The 23,890-nt window shown below is 39.5% G+C and overlaps 2 protein-coding genes across 2 annotated transcripts in view; one reads left to right on the top strand and one right to left on the bottom strand.

The window, feature by feature from the left end:
- The window catches only part of LOC132352746 (coiled-coil domain-containing protein 86-like), a 95,324-nt gene that overhangs the window by 61,001 nt on the left and 10,433 nt on the right, over positions 1–23,890 (top strand). The window lies entirely within an intron of this gene.
- Positions 14,948–19,306, bottom strand: FAM216B (family with sequence similarity 216 member B). The gene is made up of 3 exons (XM_059903354.1): positions 19,202–19,306; positions 16,873–16,993; positions 14,948–15,165 (listed from the first exon to the last, which is right to left on the bottom strand). The coding sequence occupies exons 1-3, from the start codon at positions 19,304–19,306 to the stop codon at positions 14,948–14,950; spliced, it is 444 nt and encodes a 147-aa protein (XP_059759337.1).

Raw genomic sequence — 23,890 nt, forward strand, 5'->3', positions numbered from 1 at the left:
ATAGTTTGCTGATCCCTGCTCTAGTCTGTTGTTTTAAAAGTACAGTCTTCTGAAGTTAGCATCTGACCCCATTAATCATAACAATTCTATCTACCCTTCACTAATAAATTTATTTAACTGAGTGTGTTCTATGCTAGGTTCTGGGATACAAAGGAAAGTGAGCCATGGTGACTGAACATATAGGGAAGTTATCATCCAAGGAGATATATAAGGAAGTAATTTCAAAATACCATGATAATTTCTATAATAGGTATATTGGTCAGATTCTATAAGAGCACAAGGGAAAAAGTACGAAAGAGAAGGTTTCTCAAAGGCAAGGCTTATGCTGGGGCCTAAGGATTAATAGAAGAATCCTTGGCTCACCAAAGAGGGAAGGGTATTTAAGAGAAGGCAATCTAAGGGAATTTAAGGACACAGTGTGTGCATAAAAATGGGAAATAAGAGAATTTGGCATGTTTGGAGCACACAAGTGTTTAAGGAGCAGAGAGGTAAAGGCTTAGAAGTTCAAACTGTAAAACGCCATTTACAAGTTATTCTAAAGAATTTTGTTTTATCTCAACGGGGGAGCCATTGAGGAAAAATGGAGCCAGGGGGACTTCCCTGGCGGTCCAGTGGTTAAGACTTCACCTTCCAATGCAGTGGGTGCGGGTTCGATCCCTGGTGGGGGAGCTAAGATCCCACATGCCTCACAGCCAAAAAACCAAAACATAAAATAGAAGCAATATTGTAACAAATTCAATACAGGCTTTAAAAATGGTCCACATCAAAAAAATCTTAAAAAAAAAAAAAAAAAAAAAGGAACCAGGCAGTGACATGACCAGATTTGAGTGTGAGAGAGATCCCCCCTGCAGGAGCGTGTGCCATTGACTGGAGGGGAGTGAGATAAGAGCGGGGAAGCTGGTAAGGATTATTATATGTTTAGGCAAGGCAGAAGGAGGGCCTGAAATTAGTTACCAGCGTTGGGAAGGGAAAGAAAGGAATAGACTCAAGAGATTTTGGGGGGCTTCCCTGGTGGCGCAGCAGTTGAGAATCTGCCTGCCAGTGCAGGGGACACGGGTTCGAGCCCTGGTCTGGGAAGATCCCACATGCCGCGGAGCGACTAGGCCCATGAGCCCCAATTACTGAGCCTGCGTGTCTGGAGCCTGTGCTCCGCAACAAGGGAGGCCGCGATAGTGAGAGGCCCGCGCACCGCGATGAAGAGTGGCCCCCGCTTGCCACAGCTAGAGAAAGCCCTCGCACAGAAATGAAGACCCAACACAGCCATAAATAAATAAATAAATAAATAAATAAAAATTAAAAAAAAAAAATCCTACTTTTAAAAAAAAAAAAAGAGAGATTTTGGGGAGTCAATATGACAAGAATTAGAGGTTAACTGGAAGCAAATTGTGTGGGGAGAAAGAAGAATCCAGTATGGTACCCAGGATTCTGACTTGGGTTTCCAAGCACATGGGGGCACTTATCAAGGCAGAGTATGGAATACAGAAGGACTAGGTTTTGGGAATTTGATATGCCTACAGAAAATCTAGGTGAAGTCCACAATGCAGATGGATGTTTATGTCTGTTGCTTGGGAGAGAATCTGGACTAGAACTACAGACCTATTCGATAAGATGCTTCAATTTTGGGGAGATACTTACACTCTGTTACATCCTGAAAAACCAAGCTACAAGACCAAAACAGGCAAATACAGAAATCAGGGGAAATTCAAAATATGGATCTGAGATATAAAATCAAACCAAAAACTGCCTATACTAACAGTAGACTTCAAATGTTGCACTGAAATTCCTTACGTCCAGTACAAAGAATGAGGCAGTAGCTTGAGTCTACAGAATAAACAATCAATTATTTAGGGGAAGCCAGGTGGTCTTGGTACTGAAATTTGAGTTTCCCATGTTATGTGGTGAGCAATTTCTCCAACGATATCCCCATAACAAATAAAATGACTTTCACTGAGCTGTTTCTTCTTCGGCGCTCAAAAGGTTCGTACTAAAGCAAAGCTGTACCAGAGCAGTTTTACACGGGTCAGTCATTCTCAACTCATCTGTCATCTTCATAAAGTCCCTAGGTCAGTAACCCTTCTCTGGCTGTGACAGAGAAATTCTGAACCAGGTAGAACCTATATGTCCTACTGGTTCCTTGAGTGGGCAACATCAAGTAAACAATGGCCTTACTGACTGTTGTCTTAAAAAGACAATTTTCCTCTCTTATTTTATGGACTTTGTTAACTTCATTCTTCTAGATGTATACGTTTAAGAGATTTCTGAGTTAGGTCAACATTATAGTGCAGGTATTTTCAATGTCACTAGGTTTAGGCCAGAAAAAGCTTTTCTTGTTCAAAATGTTACAAATAGATCGGCAGAATACTGTTGCTCTTAGCCATTATCTGGAATATGGGAATGAACTTGTCCTGAACCCTTATTATCCAGGACTTTTTCCTGTCTCTGTAAAAAGGTGAGCTAAGTACACTTAGAGTCTGAAATAGAAGTGGAGCAGATTATCCAAATTAGAACATACATTTGTCAGTTTTCTTCTCAAAAATAGCATCTCTCAAGAGTATGTTTCATCATCTTGATGATCCAGGTTTTATTCTTTATATCTGTCAATGAAAAAATTAATTAGTTGATCTAAGAAGGAAATGGAAAATTTTATTAGAGCCAAATTGAGGATTATAACCTGGGAATAGCTTCTCAGACAGCTCCAAGAATTGTTCTGCCTGTTAGAGGTCAAAGCACAGTTATATGTTTTTTGTTTTTATTGAAGTATAGTTGATGTACAATATTGTGTTAGTTTCAGGCATACAGCAAAGTGATTCAGTTATAAATCTATCTATCTACCTATCTGGTCTTTTTCAGACTCTTTTCCCTTATAGGTTTATAAGTTTCTGAGACAGAGGCTGTGCATTAAATGATGTATTATTGGCAGTTTACACAATCCAGATCTACATGAACAAAGGGAGTAGTGGGTCATGGGTTATAACCACCCCTTACAAGATTAAGAAGGAAGGTTATCTCTTAAGGAGTTGTGACCCTTGATGAGATTAAGAAGGAGATGTACAATACATACAAAGGGGGAGGGAGGAGGCCCAGACAGGCAGACAACAATTTTATGTTTAAATTTTTCTCATCTTGCCATAAAGTATGTATTTTCTTTCATTACATCTAAGAATCAGATCCCTTAGGCATGCTGTGAGAATATCCTTAGGCATTGCAGTAAGCTGGATTTATTTATAATTATCCTTCAATCTTTTATGGTTGGAGGTGCTGGGAATTGAACTGGTGAAGGGAACAAAAAATTTGGAGAAGTAAGTGCAGAAAATGATGCTCAGGGTGGAGTATATGCATATAAAAAAGAGACTTACTTTGCTCACATCCAGCTTAGGTTCCTAATGTCTTTCCTCATAACATTTTTATTTCCATTTATTAAAAAATTCCAAACTTCTATCTGGGATTTTAAAGTATTTTTTTGTAAACTATGGTACATAGAAAGAAAAATGATCAAAACATAAATACATAGTATTACAAATTGTTATGAGCAAATAGTTAAGTAGTAACCAGCCCACAGACCAAGAAGTAAGGTATTGACAGAATTCCAGAAACAACCTCTACACACCCACATGCCCCTTCCCATCACCAGCTCCTTCATCCTATGGTAGTCATGGAGTATAAGTGCCTGACATTAAGCTTTTGATTGCCAAGGCATCCATTTCAAAGGCATCCATCTCAAATAAACATACTGCCAGCTACACAACTAGATGTAGAGCCAGGCTGCCTTACTCATCAAGTCCCCTTTTAGAAAGCCCAGGGTAACATAGATAACTGACCACTTGAGTGACTTCACCTTTCCTATCCTGTGCCCTAATTGCCCCTCCTATGCTTTGAATTTGCCAATAAAGAGTGAACCAGTGAAACGGTAAGTATCCCACCCTTGGATCCTAATATGGCAGAGCTCTGGGTCCTCACTCCCTCCTTCTCTCTCAACCCACAATCTCACTGTGGCCCTTGGGAATGCTGTATACCCTTTAGGAGCTATGAGTAATAAATCTTGTTCTTCAAAGTTCCCTGATCGTTTTTTGGCTGAGGTGTGTTTTACAATTATAATAAGAACTACAAGGGCTGGTCCCTTGTGGGACATTATGGAAAAACCCAAATGAACTTTTTGGCCAACCTAATATGTCATATATCATATATATGTCATATCATATATATGTCATATATATGTCATATCATATCTATATGTCATATATATGTCATATCATTTTTTGAGTCTGATTTCTTTGACCCAATGTTATGTTTTTATAATTCGTCATGGTTTTGTGTGCTGTAATTCATTCATTTTCATTGCTGTGTAATATTCTACTGTCTGAATAAACCCCCATTACTTATCTATTCTATAATTGATGGACAGCTGGGTTGTTTCCAGTTTGGATCTTCCCTGTACCCGATTTCTCAAGTCACTTCTATTGCTTTTCCTTTGTAATGTATTTTCCAAAATATAATAGTATTTAAAAGAGGAGATGATGAGAATTTACCTACAGAGAGATATTACAAACTTTTTCTGGAAAATTACAATATATTCAATAAACTTATTTAGCCAAACTTACCTTTTAATTAAGTGTGATACATATAAATGTGCCAAGTAAATGGTAAAACATTAAAAATATTGAGTATTAGTTGTTCTGTTGCCACAATTATTATACTTTTTAAACCAAGGTAATTAGTTAGCTCACATGAATGAACACATATAATGTCGAGGATTGTGTGTTAATCGGCCCAAAACTCTACAAAGTAGGGACTGTTACTTTCACCATTTTACAGAGGAAAAGACTGAGGCACAGAGGTGGAATCCTTCACCTGCAGTCACACAGCTGGTAAGTGATGTAACTAGAATTCAACCCAGATGATCAGACTCCATAGTTGTGCTCTTCACTATTGTATTAATTTAAGTACCTTAACTAAAAACAAACATGGGGAGAAAAGGTAAAACATACTTCTGACCAGTTTATGTTTGCAAGATCATATGATACTTAGTTCTGATCAAAAACAAACCTGTCTATACAGCCACAATAACCCGTGTCAGGGCAGAAGGATTTGTAGGTAGGCTCCTCTGCAGCTTGTTTGGATTCTTCCCTTTGTTCTCCCACTGGACTTAGTCCTGCGCAGGTAGAGTGGTTACAGAAGATGACCTCACTGAGCCCTTACATGAGTGGAAGTTGCAGTCTACAGCTGCCACTCCCCAGCACCTGTGGAGAAGGTCACCTTGGGCTTGGTCACAACCCATGGTCTGAGAGTGGGGGCCACAAAGCTGCAAGGTAAACAGCAAAGACAAGCTAAGCAGAAGTATTTCATTCCATACACAATTTTCAGTGCCTTCCCTAGGACCTGCTTCCTCACCTACACTCAAGAAATGTTTGGTGACAGATAAGCTAGAATAAAAAATATGAAGCTGCTTTCACTGGTTTTTATGAAACTGGATTCTTTTGCTGTTAATGAGAATAATCAGAATGTCATTCTGAGCAAAGCTCTGATTTCCATGCTTCCCTCCTCTTTGGAAACATTTTATTCTTTGGAACCTGCTGTGGGCATGCTCATAAACAGGGCTGCACACGGGGTTCCCTGCCAATGCATTTGTTTGTGGTGGTACAGACACAGCCATGAAAGTGTGGCATTGTCTTTTTGCATCCAAAAGTGAAGGCAGTCAGTTAAAACCCTGATTTATTTATATAAATAAATATAATTTCCTTCCATTGAATATCTTGTTCAGAAGAATTCTATTAATATGATTTATCACAATAAACAGCACGGTTCCTGCTTTAATTGATTTATTTTTTTCTCCATATAAAATTTCCCCTGTATCTCTGTTCTGCACCAACTTTTATTGTCCTTTTCACCCCCTCCCCTGCCTATCTGTGTTGGCTCTAGGGACTAGATTTTTTATGCAGTCTGCATCCTAAATCATTCATTTTCTCATTTTCAGAGTGCTGACTATAATCATCCCTTATATTTATTGAAATTAGCATGGGTTTTAAACCATTAGTCAAAAAAGAAGGGGCTTTTTTTTTTTAAAGCTTCCTGCTGTTCTTTGTGGATGAAACAGTTGACATTTTGTTAAGAGATTTTTGTCTGACTTCAATTCTCTATCTTTAATGTATTCTTAACAGTTATAAATGGAATGGTTTGTCCTGAATGGAAGTATATCTATGGTAGCATAGTTATATCCAGTCTTTAAAATGGATCATTTCATTTCACACTTGCTATAGAATCTTGAGTTTCACCTTTACTCATGTCAATTTCTTTACTAAAAATGACACTGTTACTCCAAATTCCTACTCAATGGATTGGGTATATCACATTGTGGTAGTAATTGTTCATAAGTACATATTTTATAACATGTACTAAAAGAGTAATAAAATATATTGCAATAACAATGTGCTCTGCCTGATAGAATTTCATCATGAGACTCCATTAACACATTCAGCTGGTATCAGCTTTTGAAAATGCCTTCCATTTTGGTGGAAGAGAGACACTCTATGTAAATGAATGGAGAAAACGGGATTCAAATAGGAATTTCTAGGAAGGCTGAGTAGAATGAAAAAATACAGAAACTTGAATGGATGCTGACCAAGCATTTTTTGACATTGCTTAAAAATCTGAATTCATTCTGTGGCTCCCTGTACTCTCCTAACACCAGTCCAGCTGCCCGCCTCGTGCCTGAATGACACTGCCTTGCTAAGGTCACCAGCAGGCTCTTAACTGGACACCCCAATGGCCATATCTCAATCTTTATCTTCCTCATGCAGGCATTAGCTCTTCTTTTTCCAGTTTCCCTCTTCTCTTGGCTACTTTCTGAAGGATCCCTTTCAAGCATGCTTTTGTCCTCTAGGGTAACACACTGCACACTCCTGCCCCATTGCCAGGGTCTGTCCCTGGCTCTGTTCTTGCACATCTGCCCTCCATCCCTGGGAATCTCCCCTCTTTTCACCTCTTCACAGCCCCCAGGATTGACCTCTCACTCCATGGCAATGCCCTTGAAATGCAGAGACCTCAAACTCAACTTGCCCAAAGCCAGACAATATTTCACTGTCCCTCAAATCAGCTCTTCTTCTGAGGGCCATTTGCCCTCAGAAGAAATTTGGGTTTCCCCTGTGATACCCTCAGTCTCTTCTGTTACACCAGACCAAGTCACTGATTCTTCAGTCACCACATCTTTTGCTTTTGTTCCCTGTATTTCATTCCTGAGTTTAGTCCTCCTCATTTCTGCTCCTGGAATATTGGGACAGATCCTGAATTGTTTCTCTGATTCCTTCCTCTTCTTCTCTGATCCAACCTGCTCAGTATTGGAAATCGGTCCTCCTAACATGTTCTCAGGCCAAGCTCCTACTAAAAACAACTCCAGTGATTCCCTATTGTATGCTAATTAAAGTTTATTAAAATTTATCTATGACTGGGCTATAATTTCTTCCTAGACTTATTTCCCACTACTTGTGTTTATATATGCTCTGCACTTCAGCCAGAGCATTGTGCTTGTAAACATAATCATTAATTGCTGGTAAACATGATCATTAATAAATACTATTCCCACTAGCTCTCAGGTACTGCAAATATGTGAACATATAAATGACTAAATAGCATAAGAACTGCCTAATATAGCCCATCTCACCATGAGATATTAATCATAAAATTATAATTTTGAAATAATATGTAAAGTTTTTCTTTTTTTTTTTTTTTTAAATTATTATTTATTTATTTATTCATTCTTGGCTGTGTTGGGTCTTCGTTTCTGTGCGAGGGCTTTCTCCAGTTGTGGCGAGAGGGGCCACTCTTCATCGCGGTGCGCGGGCCTCTCACTGTCGTGGCCTCTCTTGTTGCGGAGCACAGGCTCCAGACGCGCAGGCTCAGTAGCTGTGGCTCACGGGCCTAGTTGCTCCGTGGCATGTGGGATCTTCCCAGACCAGGGCTCGAACCCTTGTCCCCTGCATCGGCAGGCAGGTTCTCAACCACTGCGCCACCAGGGAAGCCCAGTTTTTCTTTTTTTAATTCTTTACTTGTTCCAGTTATGTAGGTTATCTTAAGAATTATAGTCAATTCCAAAATGACTTTCTCTTTTTGTGTGTGCCTGTGATATTGTGATTTATAATAAGAAATGTACATTTGGTCTTCATCCTGTTTCTGGCACAGAGCTCCTAAAGCCCTTGGAATTTCCTGTGATGAGAGCAATAAAGGTATCTTTGGTTATGTTAATGAGGTGATTTTTGGAAAGTACCCAAGGAGCCTTTGGAGTCACTCTTGTGATTAGAGGGTTGGAGCTTTCAGTTCCACCTGCCCGTCCTCCAGGAAGGGACGAGAGAGTGGCTGGGGATTGAATTCAATCACCAATGGCCAATGATTTAATCAATCATGCCTACTTAATGAAACCTCTATAAAAACCCCAAAGAACAGGGTTCAGAGAGCTTCCAGGTTGGTGAACATGTGGAGATGCAGGGACAGAAGTACCTGGAGAGGACATGGGAGCTCTGAGCCCCTTCCTGTATACCTGGCTCTATGCATCTCTTCCATCTGGCTGTTCCTGGATTATATCCTTTTGTAATAAACCAGTAATCTAGTGAGTAAATATTTTCCTGAGTTCTGTGAGCTGCTGTAGCAAATTAATTGAACCTAGGGAGGGGTTCATGGGAACCTCTGATTTATAACCAGTCAGTCAAAAGGGCAGCAAACAACCTGGATGCCTTGGGATTGGCATCTGAAGTGGGGACAGTCTTGTAGGACTGAGTCCTCTACTTGTGGAATCTGATGCTAACTCCAGGTAGATAGTGTCAGAATTGAGTTGAATTTTTGGGACAAATTCCAGCTGGTGTCTGAGAATTGCTTGGTTTGGGGGAAAATCCCACACATTGGAACTGGGAGCTGAATCAGAATACCCTTCTCCTTCTTGGAAAAGTGCCTGACAGCTTGAACATTAACACCTGACTTTCTTTCCCAAAATGAAAGGCCATTTAACTTACATAGATCATACATATATTCTTTTGATCTTAGTTAACTTCTTATCTGGCTTCATGCGTTTCTTCCTAACACTTCCATCATCTTGGTCATAACCATTTGACATACTTCTCAGCTTTTTCAGCTCTCAGACCCTTCAGTTAGGAAATGGAGCCACGTTTTACACCTAGTCCCTGACTTTTACACACAATCTGGCCCATCAGCAGCCTCCCCCTCCTCCCCACCTTCCCCTAACCCAATCTTAGATGTGCTTCAAACAGACCCCCTGACTTTTGGGACTTTACCCTCTGATCTTTCCTTATTTACATAAATATACAACGCAACACATACTGTAGTAGCTTATTGAGTTTAAATAAGGAATATATTTACAATGGTGTGATTTTTTTCCTTATACAGAGCTTGGCTTCTGAAACATCACTGACTTTCTATGATACCTTATCAAGTCATTTTGATCATTCTTCTGGAGTCATTAGATTTTTTTTTAAAGTAGGAAGTTTCTTTCTCTAGAATCTTCTGTTTATAAACAAGTCCTCATTTCCCCTCAGGTCTATGCTGTTCCATGAGCCAGAGGGGTGCTTGGGAATTCAACCCATGTAGCATCTCATTGTTTGGCTTGGTTACATTTGGGTAATTGCCTCTGACACTGCACCTAAGCTTTGATTTTCAAAGCAACAGGGATTTCCTCTCCTTCTGACCTGATGGAATCCATTGTGTAACTGGCACAGTATGAAAGCCCTAATGTGGAGAAAAATGAGGGACAATTCTCTGGAGGCAGACAAGGGATTGATTTCTAATATAGGGATTGATTACATTTCAGACAATGGACTCTAAGTGTCTGAATGCTGATATAATGGTTTCTTCTACAAGCACCGATGCAATTAACAACTCATTTTAATTGAGAAGGTGCAAAAACTCTTGGACAGGTTCCTATAGCCCTTGTCACAAAACAGGAAATGGGAGAGAAAATCAAGTCAGGATTCATTTTGGTGGAATTGTAAGGCATATATAGTAATACCAAGTCTTGGGAAACTAAATCATTTTTGTTGATTCAAGTACTGTTACACCATTGGTTTGACCTAGCTTTGTTACCGAACCAAACTTGGATCTGCGTCCCATGTGCACTAAAGTCCATCTACTGACACTGGGTTGTGGTGAAGGAAAGTGCAGCATTTATTGCAGGGTGCCAAGCAAGGAGTGCTCAAAACACCTGAACACCCTGATGGCTTTCAGGGAAAGGTTTTTAAAGACAGGGTGAGGGAGGGGGTTGTGGGGTAGACATTCTTCTGATTGGTTGGTGATGTGGTAACTGGGAGTCAGCATCACCAATCTTCTGGTTCCAACTAGTCTGGTGTCTACATGCTTGTGGGCAGCATACAGGAGGCTAAAGATTTTCTACAGCATGGGACAGTTGTGTGAGAAGACAGGCTCAGACCAGATGTCTAGGCAAGGAGCCCTGACTGGGTGTTCAGAAGTCAACATAAAGGTATTGGGTGCGTGTGACAGACAGCAGAGCCAAGACTAAAGTACAGCAATGAGGTGTCTAGGTAGGGACTACATGGGATTCACACTCAGGATCATGCAAGAACAAGTGTTTCTTTCAGTTTTGCACCCCAGGCACCTCACTCAACTTACCCTAGTCTTGGCTTTGGTAGATAGCTTCTTAAATGGTTTGCAGTGATTTCCGCCCCCCACCCCAATTGTGGTATGCCTGCCATTGTGTAATCCCCTACCCTTGTGTGTGGGCTGGACCTAGTGACCTGTTTCTAAGTAGTAGAACATAGCAAAGGTGTTGGCATGACACTTCCAAGATCAGGTTATAGATGACTGTGACTTCCACCTTACACACCACTCACTCTTGCTCTCTTTTGTTTTTTAACTCAGATGAAACAAGTTGCTGTTTGTGACTTATTGAGATGTATTGATATTTCTACCCTATTGAGGGACCTTTATGGCAGGAAATTGAGGGTGGCTTCCAGACAACCCCCAGTAAGTAATTGAAGCACTGAGTCCAACAGCACCCAAGAAACTAAGTTCTGCCAACACACACAAGCATGAGCTTGGAAGTAGATCCTTCCCCAGTTGAACCTTCAGATGAGACCAGAGCCTCAACTGACACCTTGATTGCAATCTATTAGAGACCCTGAGTCAGAAGCCCCAGCTAAGCCATTCCCAGATTCCTGACTACAGAAACTGTGAGATAGTAAATATTATTGTTTTAATTCACTAAGTTTTGGAGTAATGTTTTCTGCAGGAATAGGTAACTAATACAGTGCTTACAGATTTTGGTGGTGGTGGTGGGGTGCTGGTTGCTGAACCTGAAGAACTATGCAAACAAGGAAAATGAAAAGGTACTAAGGACACACTGAACCACATCATGGTTTTGACCAGGGGTGGTCCTTTCTGCAGGGGTTGCTTCTTTTTCTTCTTCCTCATCTCCTCCAAACCCTTCCTCCCTTAAAATAAGCTGGAGAGATCGATTCTTAAACTTTGAAGTTTCTGCTATTAAATCTTCATGATTATTGCCGTCACCACCCTCATGTCTATCATGACTTCCTTCCCTGAAATTTGCCATGATTCCCAGTAAGATTGTGACTATAACTGATAGTGACGATATGTCCCACTTATCCAAGTTCTCTTCTGCCCAGCAGCTACAGTCACTAAAATACAAAAATTAAAATGTCTGACGTTGCAAGGGTATAGAGCAATGAGAACTCATACGTTGCTAGTGGGAATGCAAAATGGTGCCACCACTTTGGAAGACACTATGGCACCATCTTATAAAGTGAAACCTAAATCTACCATAAGACCCAGTAATCATATTTTTAAGTATCTACCCAAGAAAAATAAAAACTTATGTTCACATAAAAGCTTACATTAAACTGTTTATAGCAGCTTTATTTGTAATAGTCCAAAGCTAGAAACAATCCAAATGTTCATAAACTAGTGAATGGATAAGCAAAGTGTGACGTGTCTATACAACGGAATGCTACATATGCAACACAATGAACCTCAAGAGCATCATGCTAAGTAAGAGAAGTTGTATACAAAAGACTGTCTACTCTGATTCCAATTATGAAAATTCTAGAAAAGGCAACTACAGTGATAGAAAGCAGATCAGTGATTATCATGGGCCAGAGTTTGAGGGAGGAGATTGTCTACAAAAGGACACAAGGAAACTTTTAGGGTAATGGAAATGTACTATATCATGATTGTGGTGGTGGTTTCATGACTGTATGCATTTGTCAAGACTCACTGAACTTTAATTGACTGCATTTACTGCATATAATTTGTACCTCAATAAAATTGTTTAAAAGAAGAAAAATGCTAAGTGGCCACATAGAGTAAAGAATGAAGTAATTCAAGTTCTTTTTCTTGTCTTTACGGTGATGGTGTAATCATTGTTCATTCAAGAATACATAGTACCACAGTGGTTGGAGATATGTGAGCTGATATGGTTTTGAAATTCTCTGAATTACTTTCCATGCAGAATAAAATGATTATTAAAGGAAAAGCAATAAGGCTGTGTAACTTTGAAGCTTACGTATACATTATTAAAACTCAACGGTAACCTCAGCAATTATTTAGACCCTAGGCCAACAAAAGATTTTTGGTAGAGGAAGATTTCCTCACTCATATAGTTTAGAATTGCTGGCTTATGGTGATAATAGAAAGCAGACCAATGTTTAATGAGCTTTATTATTGTTTTAAAATCCTTTCCAGACAATTCACCCCTATTGTTGGCACCTGGATGAGCTGCTCCTGTGCACTTAATAAACTGCTTGTGCTCCTCACTAGTAGTTGTGGCATCCTGCGACCCTAGAATAATAGCACAAGTTCATAGGCCAGTCTGATTTGCAAAATCTTTCAACATTTTATAATTATTCAACAAGTATTATTGATTACCTACCACAGACCAGGTGCTGTTCTAGGTACTAGTAATTTCACTGAAAATGGTCAGTGATCTCAAGGACTTTGAATACTGATGGTATCCACTGACATTGTGAAGGCAAGCAATAGGGTCTCCAACAGGTCAAAGTAGTAGAGTTTCCTAAGAGTCACAGTTTGTCCTTTGTTTCCCTTTGATCATCTTTCTTAGCATCCTCCCAGGTGAGCACCTTTCTTCTAGCACCACAACCAATCATATTCCTCATAAGCTTTGGGTGTGGGGCTCAAGAGGTAGGACATTATCTTCTCAGAAGGGAGATCCAACAAGTGGGACCTTCTGCACCAACTTAGATTTATTTCTTCTTTTGGGCCTTGTAACATTCACCTGACAATTAGCTTTCAAAACCCTCTATCGGAAACAAGGTACTTCTGAAATTTTTGATGTAGGGATGCAGCTCAGAATTATAAGTGGCCTCCTTGATATTCTGCATCAGTAGCTAAGGTTTACACAGCAAATATCTGTGCCCATCAAGAAAAGGGTCTAAGATAAAAGCGATGCAAGAAGTTCAAAAGGATAAAAGCTCCATTGTGGAAACAATGGGAAGGTTAATACAGGCCAAGTTAGGTCGACCACAAACGTCTGTGCCTTAAGAGGGCTATGCTATCACCCACCCCAGTTTCATTTGATTTTTTTCTTCTTTTAAGCCTACCTAACAATTCTTAACTTAGAACCATAAGGCTGCTTAGAGTACATGAATTGGGGCCCGGATTTACAGAAGTCAAGAAGGTTCTTTTTGATTAAGTGAATGAACCCAGCAATGTCAGCATTGGCTTACCCAAGTCTTCCTGCCAACCATGCACCCTTGTCCCTCCCAAAGAAAAGTAGATCAGATATCACAGCCAGTACTGGGAGTTTTCAGAATCTCATAAGAACTTTTACATCTTCTATGTTAATTGTTGCAGAGAGAAGAAGATAATAATCATCAATGAGTTTTTTTTTCTTCTCGTAATATTGCAGCATCTTCCTTTCAGATCAGTGTTAGCATATTCCTTGTCAAGCAAGTTAATACTCCATCTCAACCAACTCCTTTTTAAAGTCTTGACAAAGTCATTGTATGATTTGAATGAGAGAAGAAGTTGAACATTTAGAAATTAGATGAAGAAAGGCATTTTTAAATTTTGACTTTCTGTGAGCTCTGGTGACTTATTTTTAACACAAAAAAATCACTAGTGATGTAACTATTAAATGTAGCTAACATAATACTCTACCATTTGTATGATGATCTGACTCGCTATTAATCTCGTTTTTTGCATATTTGTGTAGTCTTAAAACCATTAAGACCATAGAAAGGTTGGACCTGAGATCCGTTCTTTGGGGCTATTTCTTCTTCTGCTGAGAATGTATCTTCAGCTGCCAGGGGAAGATGTGTGCATGAATCCTCTTACCTGTGTCAAGGTCAATTACAGCTGTGTAGAATGAACCCAGCTATAGCAGGTTGATAAGTCCAAGTTTCAAGAGGACACAAAGTGACTGAGTTAGGCAAGAACCAGATTTGGGGCCAAGTTTAATGCTGTTGTTTGATGGGGAAGTTGAGAGCAAGGAGGCCATGGAAAGGTACAGTCCAGTAGCTGCTGAGATGTTATGGTCCAGAAGCCCTGTGTGCCCAGTGTCCCGTCTGTGTTGATTTGTGTATTTTCAATATGCACAGTAGGGGGCTTGCAAAATATGTTCACCCCGTGACAGAGGACCTGAATCTTCTGGTCACTTGTCCCCTTCCACTGTTCTTGGGATTTCTCTGGGATGTTCTAATTCAAAGGAAGCTTTTACTTTGAAATCTTCAAAAGTCATTTTACTCTACAGATTATATATAGAATGAGAGGCTTGCTGACTCTTAGCACCCATTGCTCTTAAGCCACTCAACTTGTTCTTGCTGGTAAAATGTATGTGAATTGGAGAGGTTATTTCTAGGAATGGTGTTTGTATTAGATGTTATTCTTTTATTCATTCTTATTCAACAAATATGCACTAAATACTCACTAGATGCCAGGGGTATATGGGTGAACCACCTGTTCAGAGCTTGTGCAAGGCCTTGGTCCTGAGGGATCGGAGCCCTATGCTTTGGGCCCTGAGTGGAACCACAAACACAGGCAGTGCTGAGGGCCATGTTCTTGTCCCACCTGAGGCTCTCTGGGAGACGGTTCTATGACAACCTGCCTTGGCTGAGGCTCTTTTGGTTGAATCTCTAAGTACGGCAGCACAAGCCAAGGCCTCCTGTTGAGTAATATAGCCTGGAGGGAAGAAATGAGATAAACCTCACAGTCAACAGTTTTACAAAACAAACAATTCTGCAAATATCCACATATGCACAAAATTCCTTCTACTTTGTAGGGTAGAAACAATTATGTTTAGCACACTCAGATTGTATACTTTTTCAGGATATGAAGTATATTTTTCTTCTGCTGCATTTCTCATTTAATAAGTTAATAAATAGTCATTGATTAACACAACAAATTATTTGGAGAGGAACTTGAGCCATGTGGAATCTTCACATGAATTGCTTATCTTCAATATCAAGACTTTCTTCAAATAGAAGCAGATATATTCAATCTCTCTCTGTTTTTAAAGTGTAGTCTGCAGACCACGCACTACAGAATCATTTGGCTGAGGCCACATTAATAATGCTTTTTAAAAATGCAGATTTCTGACTCTATTCCAAAGAACTTCTGAGTCAGAAACAGAGAGTTAGGCTTGGAAGTCTGTATTTTAATAACATAGACAGGTGGGTTTTACGTGCTCTAAATGTTGCATATCTCTGTTTCTGGTTTCATTGGCCTCTATGCAATTTTACTCTACAAACAAAGCTACCAGATGATGCCTCTGTAACCCTTCAGGACAAGCATGGGGACCAGGCTAAACCCTGGCTCTGCCATTTACTAGTTGCATGACCCTGGTCAAGTTATTTAACTTACTTATGTCTCAATTTCCATCTCTGTAAAATGTGGGTTATAAAGGCACCATGTAGAGGTGTTTGAGTTTTAAATAAGACAATACATGTAGAGCACTTTGAACTATGCCTGGCACGTAGGAAGCCCTAATAAAAGGTAGCTATTGTTGTTATTGTTCTTGATATTAAATCATTTGCAAAAACCATGTTTTCCTTTTGTGCAAATACAGGAACAATACTAATAAGGTAGATGTGCTAATGCCAAGTGAGTGTTTACAGAAGAAAGGACCTGTTGTAGTTAGAAGAGTGTAATAAGGGGGAACTGGAGACTGAAAACATCTCCTGGAAGAAAAGAGATTTAATAATAACTACACCTTTCTGTAGGTTGTTGCTTATGGTCTGTGAAAGTTTTTCACAACCATTCTTTCATTTATGGTTCATAAAATCCCATGAGGTTGGTGGAAGAAGAGAGATGGCAGAGTATGGGGTGAAGGTGCATCGTCTTTGGGGTGATGGTCCTAACTGACATTTACTCTCTGTATGATCTTCTTCAAGTCACATAACCTGTCTGAGCTGCAGTTTCCCACAACGGTAAAGTGGGGGAGAAAATGAAATATTCTTTGTAGAGCTCATAGCACAATGTTGGAAACATGGTAAATACTCAATAAATATAAATATTATTGCTGTGAGTCAAACAAGCCTTTGAGTCTGCACAACCAGCAATGGGCTGAGCTGTGGTTTGAGCCTGGACCATCTGCCTAAGCCCATTGCCAGTTCTACTAGATCAAGTTCTTGCAAATCTCAGAGAGCTGTTGACATTTTATAACAAACCATACTCCAATTTCTTTAAGTCCTCTTAATTTCCCCATAAAAGCTTGCTTTTTATTGTCAGAGATAATCATTTTTAAATTGACCTGCCAACCATGCTGATAAAATATCAGGCTGACAGAGGCCATTCTACTTGAATTATTTATCTGGAAACTTGACTTCTAGCTGCAACATACGAGTCCCTTCCTGAGATGCCTGGTTCAGGTCAGGTAGTTAAACTCACCAAGCAGCTGCTGTTGCTGAAGGCCATGAACATAGCAGGTCTGCAGGGCCACCCACTGGGCCCTGGGATTGTAAATCCTCATGATGCTGTAAAAGTAGCGCTGCTGCCCTTGGGTTAGGTCCTGTCAGAGCAGAGCAGGTGATTTTGATGAGTTGGTGGAATTCGATAGGATTAGAGTGTGATGTATTCAACGCTGACTTCCACAGAAATAAGATGCTTCTCTCTCTCTCTCTCTCTCTCTCTCTGTCTCTCACACCTCCCTTAGTTTACTTAAACAGTCTTCCTCTGACATGTGTAGTGGTGAAAATGAGTTAAAAGAAGATTCTGGGTAAGTAGGTCAAAGTATTGGGCTGAGGGAGATCCAAGGATTTTCAATATCTGATAACTGTACTGATCTATTATAAACCTTGTTGAGGAAGGTAGGCTATGAGAATCTACACAGGGCCTGAAGTGTGCCAGGCTCTGGAGGGTAAAAGAGAACTTTCCACTGAGAGTTCTCAGTGGGGGAGAGAGCTAGGTAGATAAGTAGATGGGTAATGTGATAAGGGTGCAAGGTCATTAGTGAAAAGGTGCTATGAAAACAGAGAAGGAAAACAAGCTCTGTGTTAGCAGTCAAGGAAGATTCCTGAAAGAGATGACCAACACGTCTGAGTCTTCCAGGTGAGGAGGGATTCCCTAAAGGGACTAGAATACTGGTTCTCAAAGGGCATCAGCATCACCTAGGAATTTGTTAGAAATGCAGATTCTCAGGTCTCACCCCAGAACTACAGAATCAGAAACTCTTGGGGGTGGGGCCCAGCCCCCTGGTACCCTCCAGGTGCTTTTGCTACACGCACAGTAAAATTTGGGAACCACTGGGCTAGAAGGAAAAGAAAGGCTGATTAGAGGGAGAAAGTGGTACAGATTTTCTAATGGGACACAAAATATCTGAATATATTGGGAACTAGACTTTCGGCTTTTTTTTACTTTAATCAGCATATAGAGTCTAAGCTGGCAAAGCCTCTAGAGTAAGTAAGGCAGGGGAAGATCATGGAAGCCTTTTCTACTATACTAAGAGTTTAAAGATTACCTTTTATGTGAGGAACGTTGGTCTTTATTTAAAGCAGTGGTTATCAACACGAGTGATTTTGACCCTGAAGGGACGTGTGGCAATGTCTGGAGAAATTTTTGGTTGTCACAAATGGTGGGAGGGAGGATGGATGCCACCAGCATTCAGTTGGGGAGAGGCCAGGGAGGCTGCTGAATAGACTACGGAGCATGAGACAGCCTCCCAGTTCCCTGCAACCAAGAATTACTCAGCCCCAAATGCAATTCTTTAAGCTGACCAGATCTGCATTTTACAAAGATCGCTGTGGCCCTGCTGTGGACAATGGCCTCAAGGGAAGACAGACCACTGGTAGGGAGACCATTTAGGAAGCTACCATCTAGTGCTAGGGAGGAACAAGAAGGGCTGGACTACAATTACTTTTATATACCTGATATACCATAAGTGCTCAGTATATTGAGATGGGGAAACAGAGATAGTGGCATCAACATTTTAGAAAAATCAAGAAAAAATAAGTTCCCCTTAGGCTAAAAAATTCAAAACAATGACAGAATTTCAAAACTAGTTGATAACCATGTAATACAAGCTAAACTTAAGATAAATATATATAAGCTAAGTGAATTTTATCTGCTAGAAATTTTGTGTGAAGTTGACATCTGTGAGTCAGAATTTTTTGGCATCTAGAGACCTTAAACTGGATATTAAAAATATGTTCAGAGGGAAAGTAGCTGAGCCAAGTACTTCGCACTTTGAGACATCATTTTAGCTTTACAGTTTCTGAATTAGATGTTTTAAAAGATAATATATTTGAAGAAGAGAATAGATCCCTAAGTAGGACTTTTCAAATGATTGAGAACAATATAACAGGAAAATTGCAAGCCATTTCAAGAGCAAAGCTCCAAAGTGCAATGGGAGTTTCCATTATATAAGATAAAGCTTTAAAATTTATGGTTTTACTTTACAAGGGAAAAAAAATGCCTAGTTCTCTTCCTTAGTAGAACTCTCAACTTCCTAAATGAGTAGTAACAGATAACATTTTTAATATTCTTACTGTGTTGCTTAGCCTTCCTTGAGGAGAAGGAAGAGCTCCTGAAGTGGGATGGGTGTAGAATTAGATCATCCAAGTGCTCATTCATTCTCTCACACACATGGTCGACATGCACCGAGGGCCTCTGTTGGGCCCAATGTTTTCCCTAATGCGGGGTAAACAAAGAGCCAAGAAACCCTCAACCCTTGAAGAAGAGACAGAGAAGGTCCCTCCATCTGTGAATAATATGCTTGTACCTTCAGTAGTGAAGTATCAGAGACAGAGTGAGGGACTCGAATGCAAGGAATCTGTGGAACATTCCGTAGCTTTTGTTGTCTTTTCTGTTTTCCTCCCATCTTCATCCTGTACCTCCAAGGAACAACAAAGCATAACATAAAATTTCATTTTGTTCAACCAATTTTGGGGATGTACCTAAGTAAGTAAGCAGGCAAACAAGTAAATAAATAAACAAATAGATAAATATTATTTATTTCAAGGGATAAGACATTTTCTCAAATATTTCCATGGAATTAGACCTCACCAGACTTCTTAGTTCTCCACTTTTCCCAATTCTTACCCCTTACTTACTGAAGGAATAATTCAGAGCCCTTTGTCTTTCTGCTTCACTCTGCCTTTGCAACAGGTGGGTTGTAGAACCACACCAGGTCATAACAGTTATTTCTTGATAATTTTATATAATAATTATTGCTTCATCTGATTCTAAAAGTAATATATGTCATTTTTGAAAATTTGGAAAAATTTAAAAATTGAAGAGGAAATAAGACCATCCATAATTTAACAGTGTATAGCTATTGTTGGCATTTGATTGATTCCATTTTATAATTTTTTTCCCGTGTACATTGTGTGTGATTTTAGAACAGGGAGATCATTCTCTATGTGTTATGCACCTTCCCAGAACATTAAATATCCTTTGAAAATATGATTTATCTTGGCAGTATAGTATATCTTTACATCACTCTCCATTTCTTGCACATTCAGATTTGCAATTTTCCAGCCTTGTACTATAAAAGAAGCTATTAAATCTAGCCATGCTTCTAACCTGACAAAGATACAGAATGAAGGAGCCACATCTGCTATGAGTAAGTCTCATTTCCTTTCCATGTAATTTAGGGTTTAGAATCTGAGGTGTATAGCATAATTTAAAAATTAACAATCAAGGAAGAATGGACATATTGGAATAGGGTTGCTAAGGCAGAGTGGAAACCCCTAACATTTTCTCCTCTGCTCACTCCTTTGCCCTTGTCAACAACGCCTACCTCATCGGGTTGTTTGATTACCTGAGAGGTTTTTAAAATTTTATTTTATTGAAATATAGTTGGTTTACAATGTGTTAATTTTTGCAGTGCAGCAAAGTGATTCAGTTATACATATATATACATTCTTTTCCATTGTGGTTTATCCCAGGGTATTAAATATAGTTCCCTGTGCTATACAGTAGGACCTTGTTGTTTATCCATTCTATATATAATATTATTAACTGAGATTTGAATACAGAATGATCTCATTAGGCCAGTTCCTCTTCTCTCCTCTACCCTAATGAATGCGCTTAAGAAGGATTTTAATGCGTGAGGAAACTCTGGTTCTGAGTTCACAGAGCTAATTGCTCAGATCTTCCAGAAGAGAAATTTATTAGGAAAACATCAGTCAGCATCTTTGTGTGTCTTGTTTCCATGATATAAACTTATAAATTAAACTATAAATACTGCTTTCCTTCAATGTGCACTCCAGAAACCATACCAACCAAGATATACTCTTTCAATATTGTCCATGATAGAAGCCTACACTCTATCCTGTAATCAAATCATCTCAGTATCCCTCTTCCCATTTTCCAGATCTGTAGAGCAGAACATAAATATTCTTCAAAGCTGGGAAGATTTCTTCTCTCCTCAAATAGCATAAGGAAATGACGGACGATCTTTCTTGGGGCAACAATTCATGTGTGATTTTCTTGGACTGTTGCTGAGGAAATCCATCTTACCTATTCAAGTGGTCTATACTTGATAAAGTTTGATTAAAATGCTTGCAGAATTCAGGGAGGAAAAATCTACAAAAAAAACTTATATCTGAAACAAAAAGACAGATTTGCTTAAAAGAAACTTAGCCTGTATTGTAATCTCCCCTTTTTAAAAAGCTGGTATTCATATCCAATGTAGTTTTCTTGCAAGGTCCCTTTCTTCATGCAGTCGTGGTGGTAAAATTCAGTTTGTTGATAAGCTGATATCCAAACAATGTCATGTGATGAAACAAAGAGCTGGGGAAGTTTGGCTGCATGCCTTTCCCTGCTTCTGGACAGCATGCAACTGCACAGTTTAATCGTTTTTCTTCCAAATTTTGTATCTAATCAAGTGTCAACTTTTAAATCTACCATATCTGCGTTTTATGCAGACATGGGGGAGAAAAGTGCATGGAGACAGAGAGGCTGAATATTAAAGGTCAAGAAATCCATCAGGGCAACAGGCCATTACATGTGTTCTTCTCAGATTTGGAGTCAGTAACCCCATCCCCGTTGCTCAGAATGATGAAGGAATAATTCCTAAATATAGAGGTACAGGCATACATTTGACTGTGGTAATCTATGGAGTTGTCCCATATATTAAGATATTGTTCCTTAATTTTTGGAGGAGTATGATATTCTCCATATTTGATCTTGAATAGAGGCCGTATGATAATGAACTTATGGCACAAGATTCTTGCTCACACTGATGTCATCAGCATAAGCTTCATTTTAACCTGATCCATGAGAACAATCTTATCCCTTCCTCTGGGCTAGCGTTATTATTACAGACTTCTTTCTTTCTTGAGAATCCTCTCTTTGAATGCTACATTATCTGCAAAAATGAAGAGTTCCTAGAGAAAATGGAAGAAGAAATACCAAAAGAAAACCACAAATTCAAAATTCTTAGGAGACTAAGGGGAAGAAAAATATAGGGAGATAAAAGTGATGAACTATATAGCTTAAAAAAGAAAGGACTCAACACACAAAAATGTTTGCATTTTTTCTCAATAATTTAAATGCAGACCTTCTGGGGAATAAAAATGGCACAAGTAAGAGTCTGTAAATGCCAGTCAATACCACAAAACCTCTCAGATCTGGATCTCAGAGGTTGGTGATTCTCTACTGAGAGATAAAGAACAGTTGTCTGCAGAGTTGGCATTGTCAGTTGAGTCTCCCTTGAATGTTTTTCCAGGATATGATGAAATGCCTTCTAGAGCAAACCACATCTGCTGACTGTTACACACACATACTGATTCATAACAGCATGCATTACTCCCTGCTCAGTCAGGAAAATAGAAACAGACCTAGGTGTTTGACAGAGAGGGAATTGAACATAAGGAATATAAAAGTTTTGGAATGGGCTGTACAGGAGCAAAACAAGAAAGGTTAGCTTATCCAAAGATTGGCAATTGCACTAAACTATTACCACACCGAGAGCTGGGGGGCAAAAGTGAAAATGATTTCACCCAGAGTCCATGAACACTGTGCCATTGAGGCTGCTTCTGTTGGGACACTGCTGCCTGAGTAGCACACCAGGACCTGGTACACACCTGCTGTCCTTGCTTCTGTGTTCTTTCCAAAACTTTAAATATTACTGTTGCTATCACCACTGTCACTGCCCTGGCTGCTACTATTGCTGATGCCGCCACTGTTACAGATGCAAGCAGAAACCATTCTCCTTCTCCTTTCCCCCAGCATTCCATATCCTGCATCCCATTGGATGCCAGCTCATGAGGAATTCTGCAAAATGTATTTTGCAGTCTTCCCACTACTATGGTAAAGAGAAGGATATAGAAGGGTAAGCATGAAGCTGAGTGGTAATGGACACCACATACAGTCAGTGTTTGCCTAATACCACTAAAGTTTGGAATTTTGTAAGAAAAGACAAAATAAAAGATAATTAACTAGCTGTACAGATGGTATCAAAGAATGAGATATAAATTTTGGGACAGTAACTTAAGACTTAGGAATGATGAAAAAATGTATATCATCAATTTTGGACAAAGAAATTGTTTTCCCAATGACTAGCTAGACTTTTCAAAGAGAATTAAAACTGACTCCAAAAAAAAAAGTAGAAACACCCATCATATAATTACTATAGAAAATATAATTTTGACTAATGATGAAGGTGCATACTATTTCATAGATGAAACATTGGTACAGCAATGGGACACAATGCTTAAGACATTGGTATGTCTACATTCCAGTGCTTAGAACATGGGTCATAAAGTGTTTTTATAGAATAGTAGGGTAGATATGACGTCATGGGCATTACCAAGTGAGAAAAAGGGACCCATGATTGGAATCCAAGATGAGATTAATCCCTAATTCAAAGAATCCAGTCTGCTAGAACAAGAGGCAGAGTATCCCTGTATATTACAGAGATAAGTACTTCCCAGGAAAACCAGGAACCCAAGAGGAAATTATCTGCTCATATCCTTCTGCTCCTGCTTCTTCTCCAGGATCCTTTTAGCTGCAGGGCTAATTCTGCCAGGGGATAACTCTGCCAGGCACAGATGTCCTCCCTTGGCTACCCCAAGCCCTCAGAGGGCATCAGTGAACCATAATAAAGTGAAAGAAGTATCCTTCCCCCCATTCGGTGCTGCTGTTTATCACTTGGACTCCTGAGTGTTTCCATTCAGAGCTTTCATAGTCTTTGTTGGACTTTCTTTCACAAAGAGCTGTGTAGTCCACTGAGTGCAATCCTGTTTGTTGGGGTTTTTCATGGAGGCTGATTATTCCTCTGTTATCTTTTGTTTTTTTCATGCCATCTCGTCACAGAAAACTCCTATTTCTCCAAGATCACCAAACCAAAGTTCTTACACATACCGAACGCTTTAGGGTCACTGGTCTCAAAAGCAAGAAAACTAAGAATCCCGGTTTGAGCTGTAAGAGCCACTTTCAGTGAGTGAAAACTACTTTGGACACT

The sequence above is a fragment of the Balaenoptera ricei genome, chromosome 18 (assembly GCF_028023285.1).
Source record: "Balaenoptera ricei isolate mBalRic1 chromosome 18, mBalRic1.hap2, whole genome shotgun sequence".
NCBI lineage: Eukaryota > Metazoa > Chordata > Mammalia > Artiodactyla > Balaenopteridae > Balaenoptera > Balaenoptera ricei.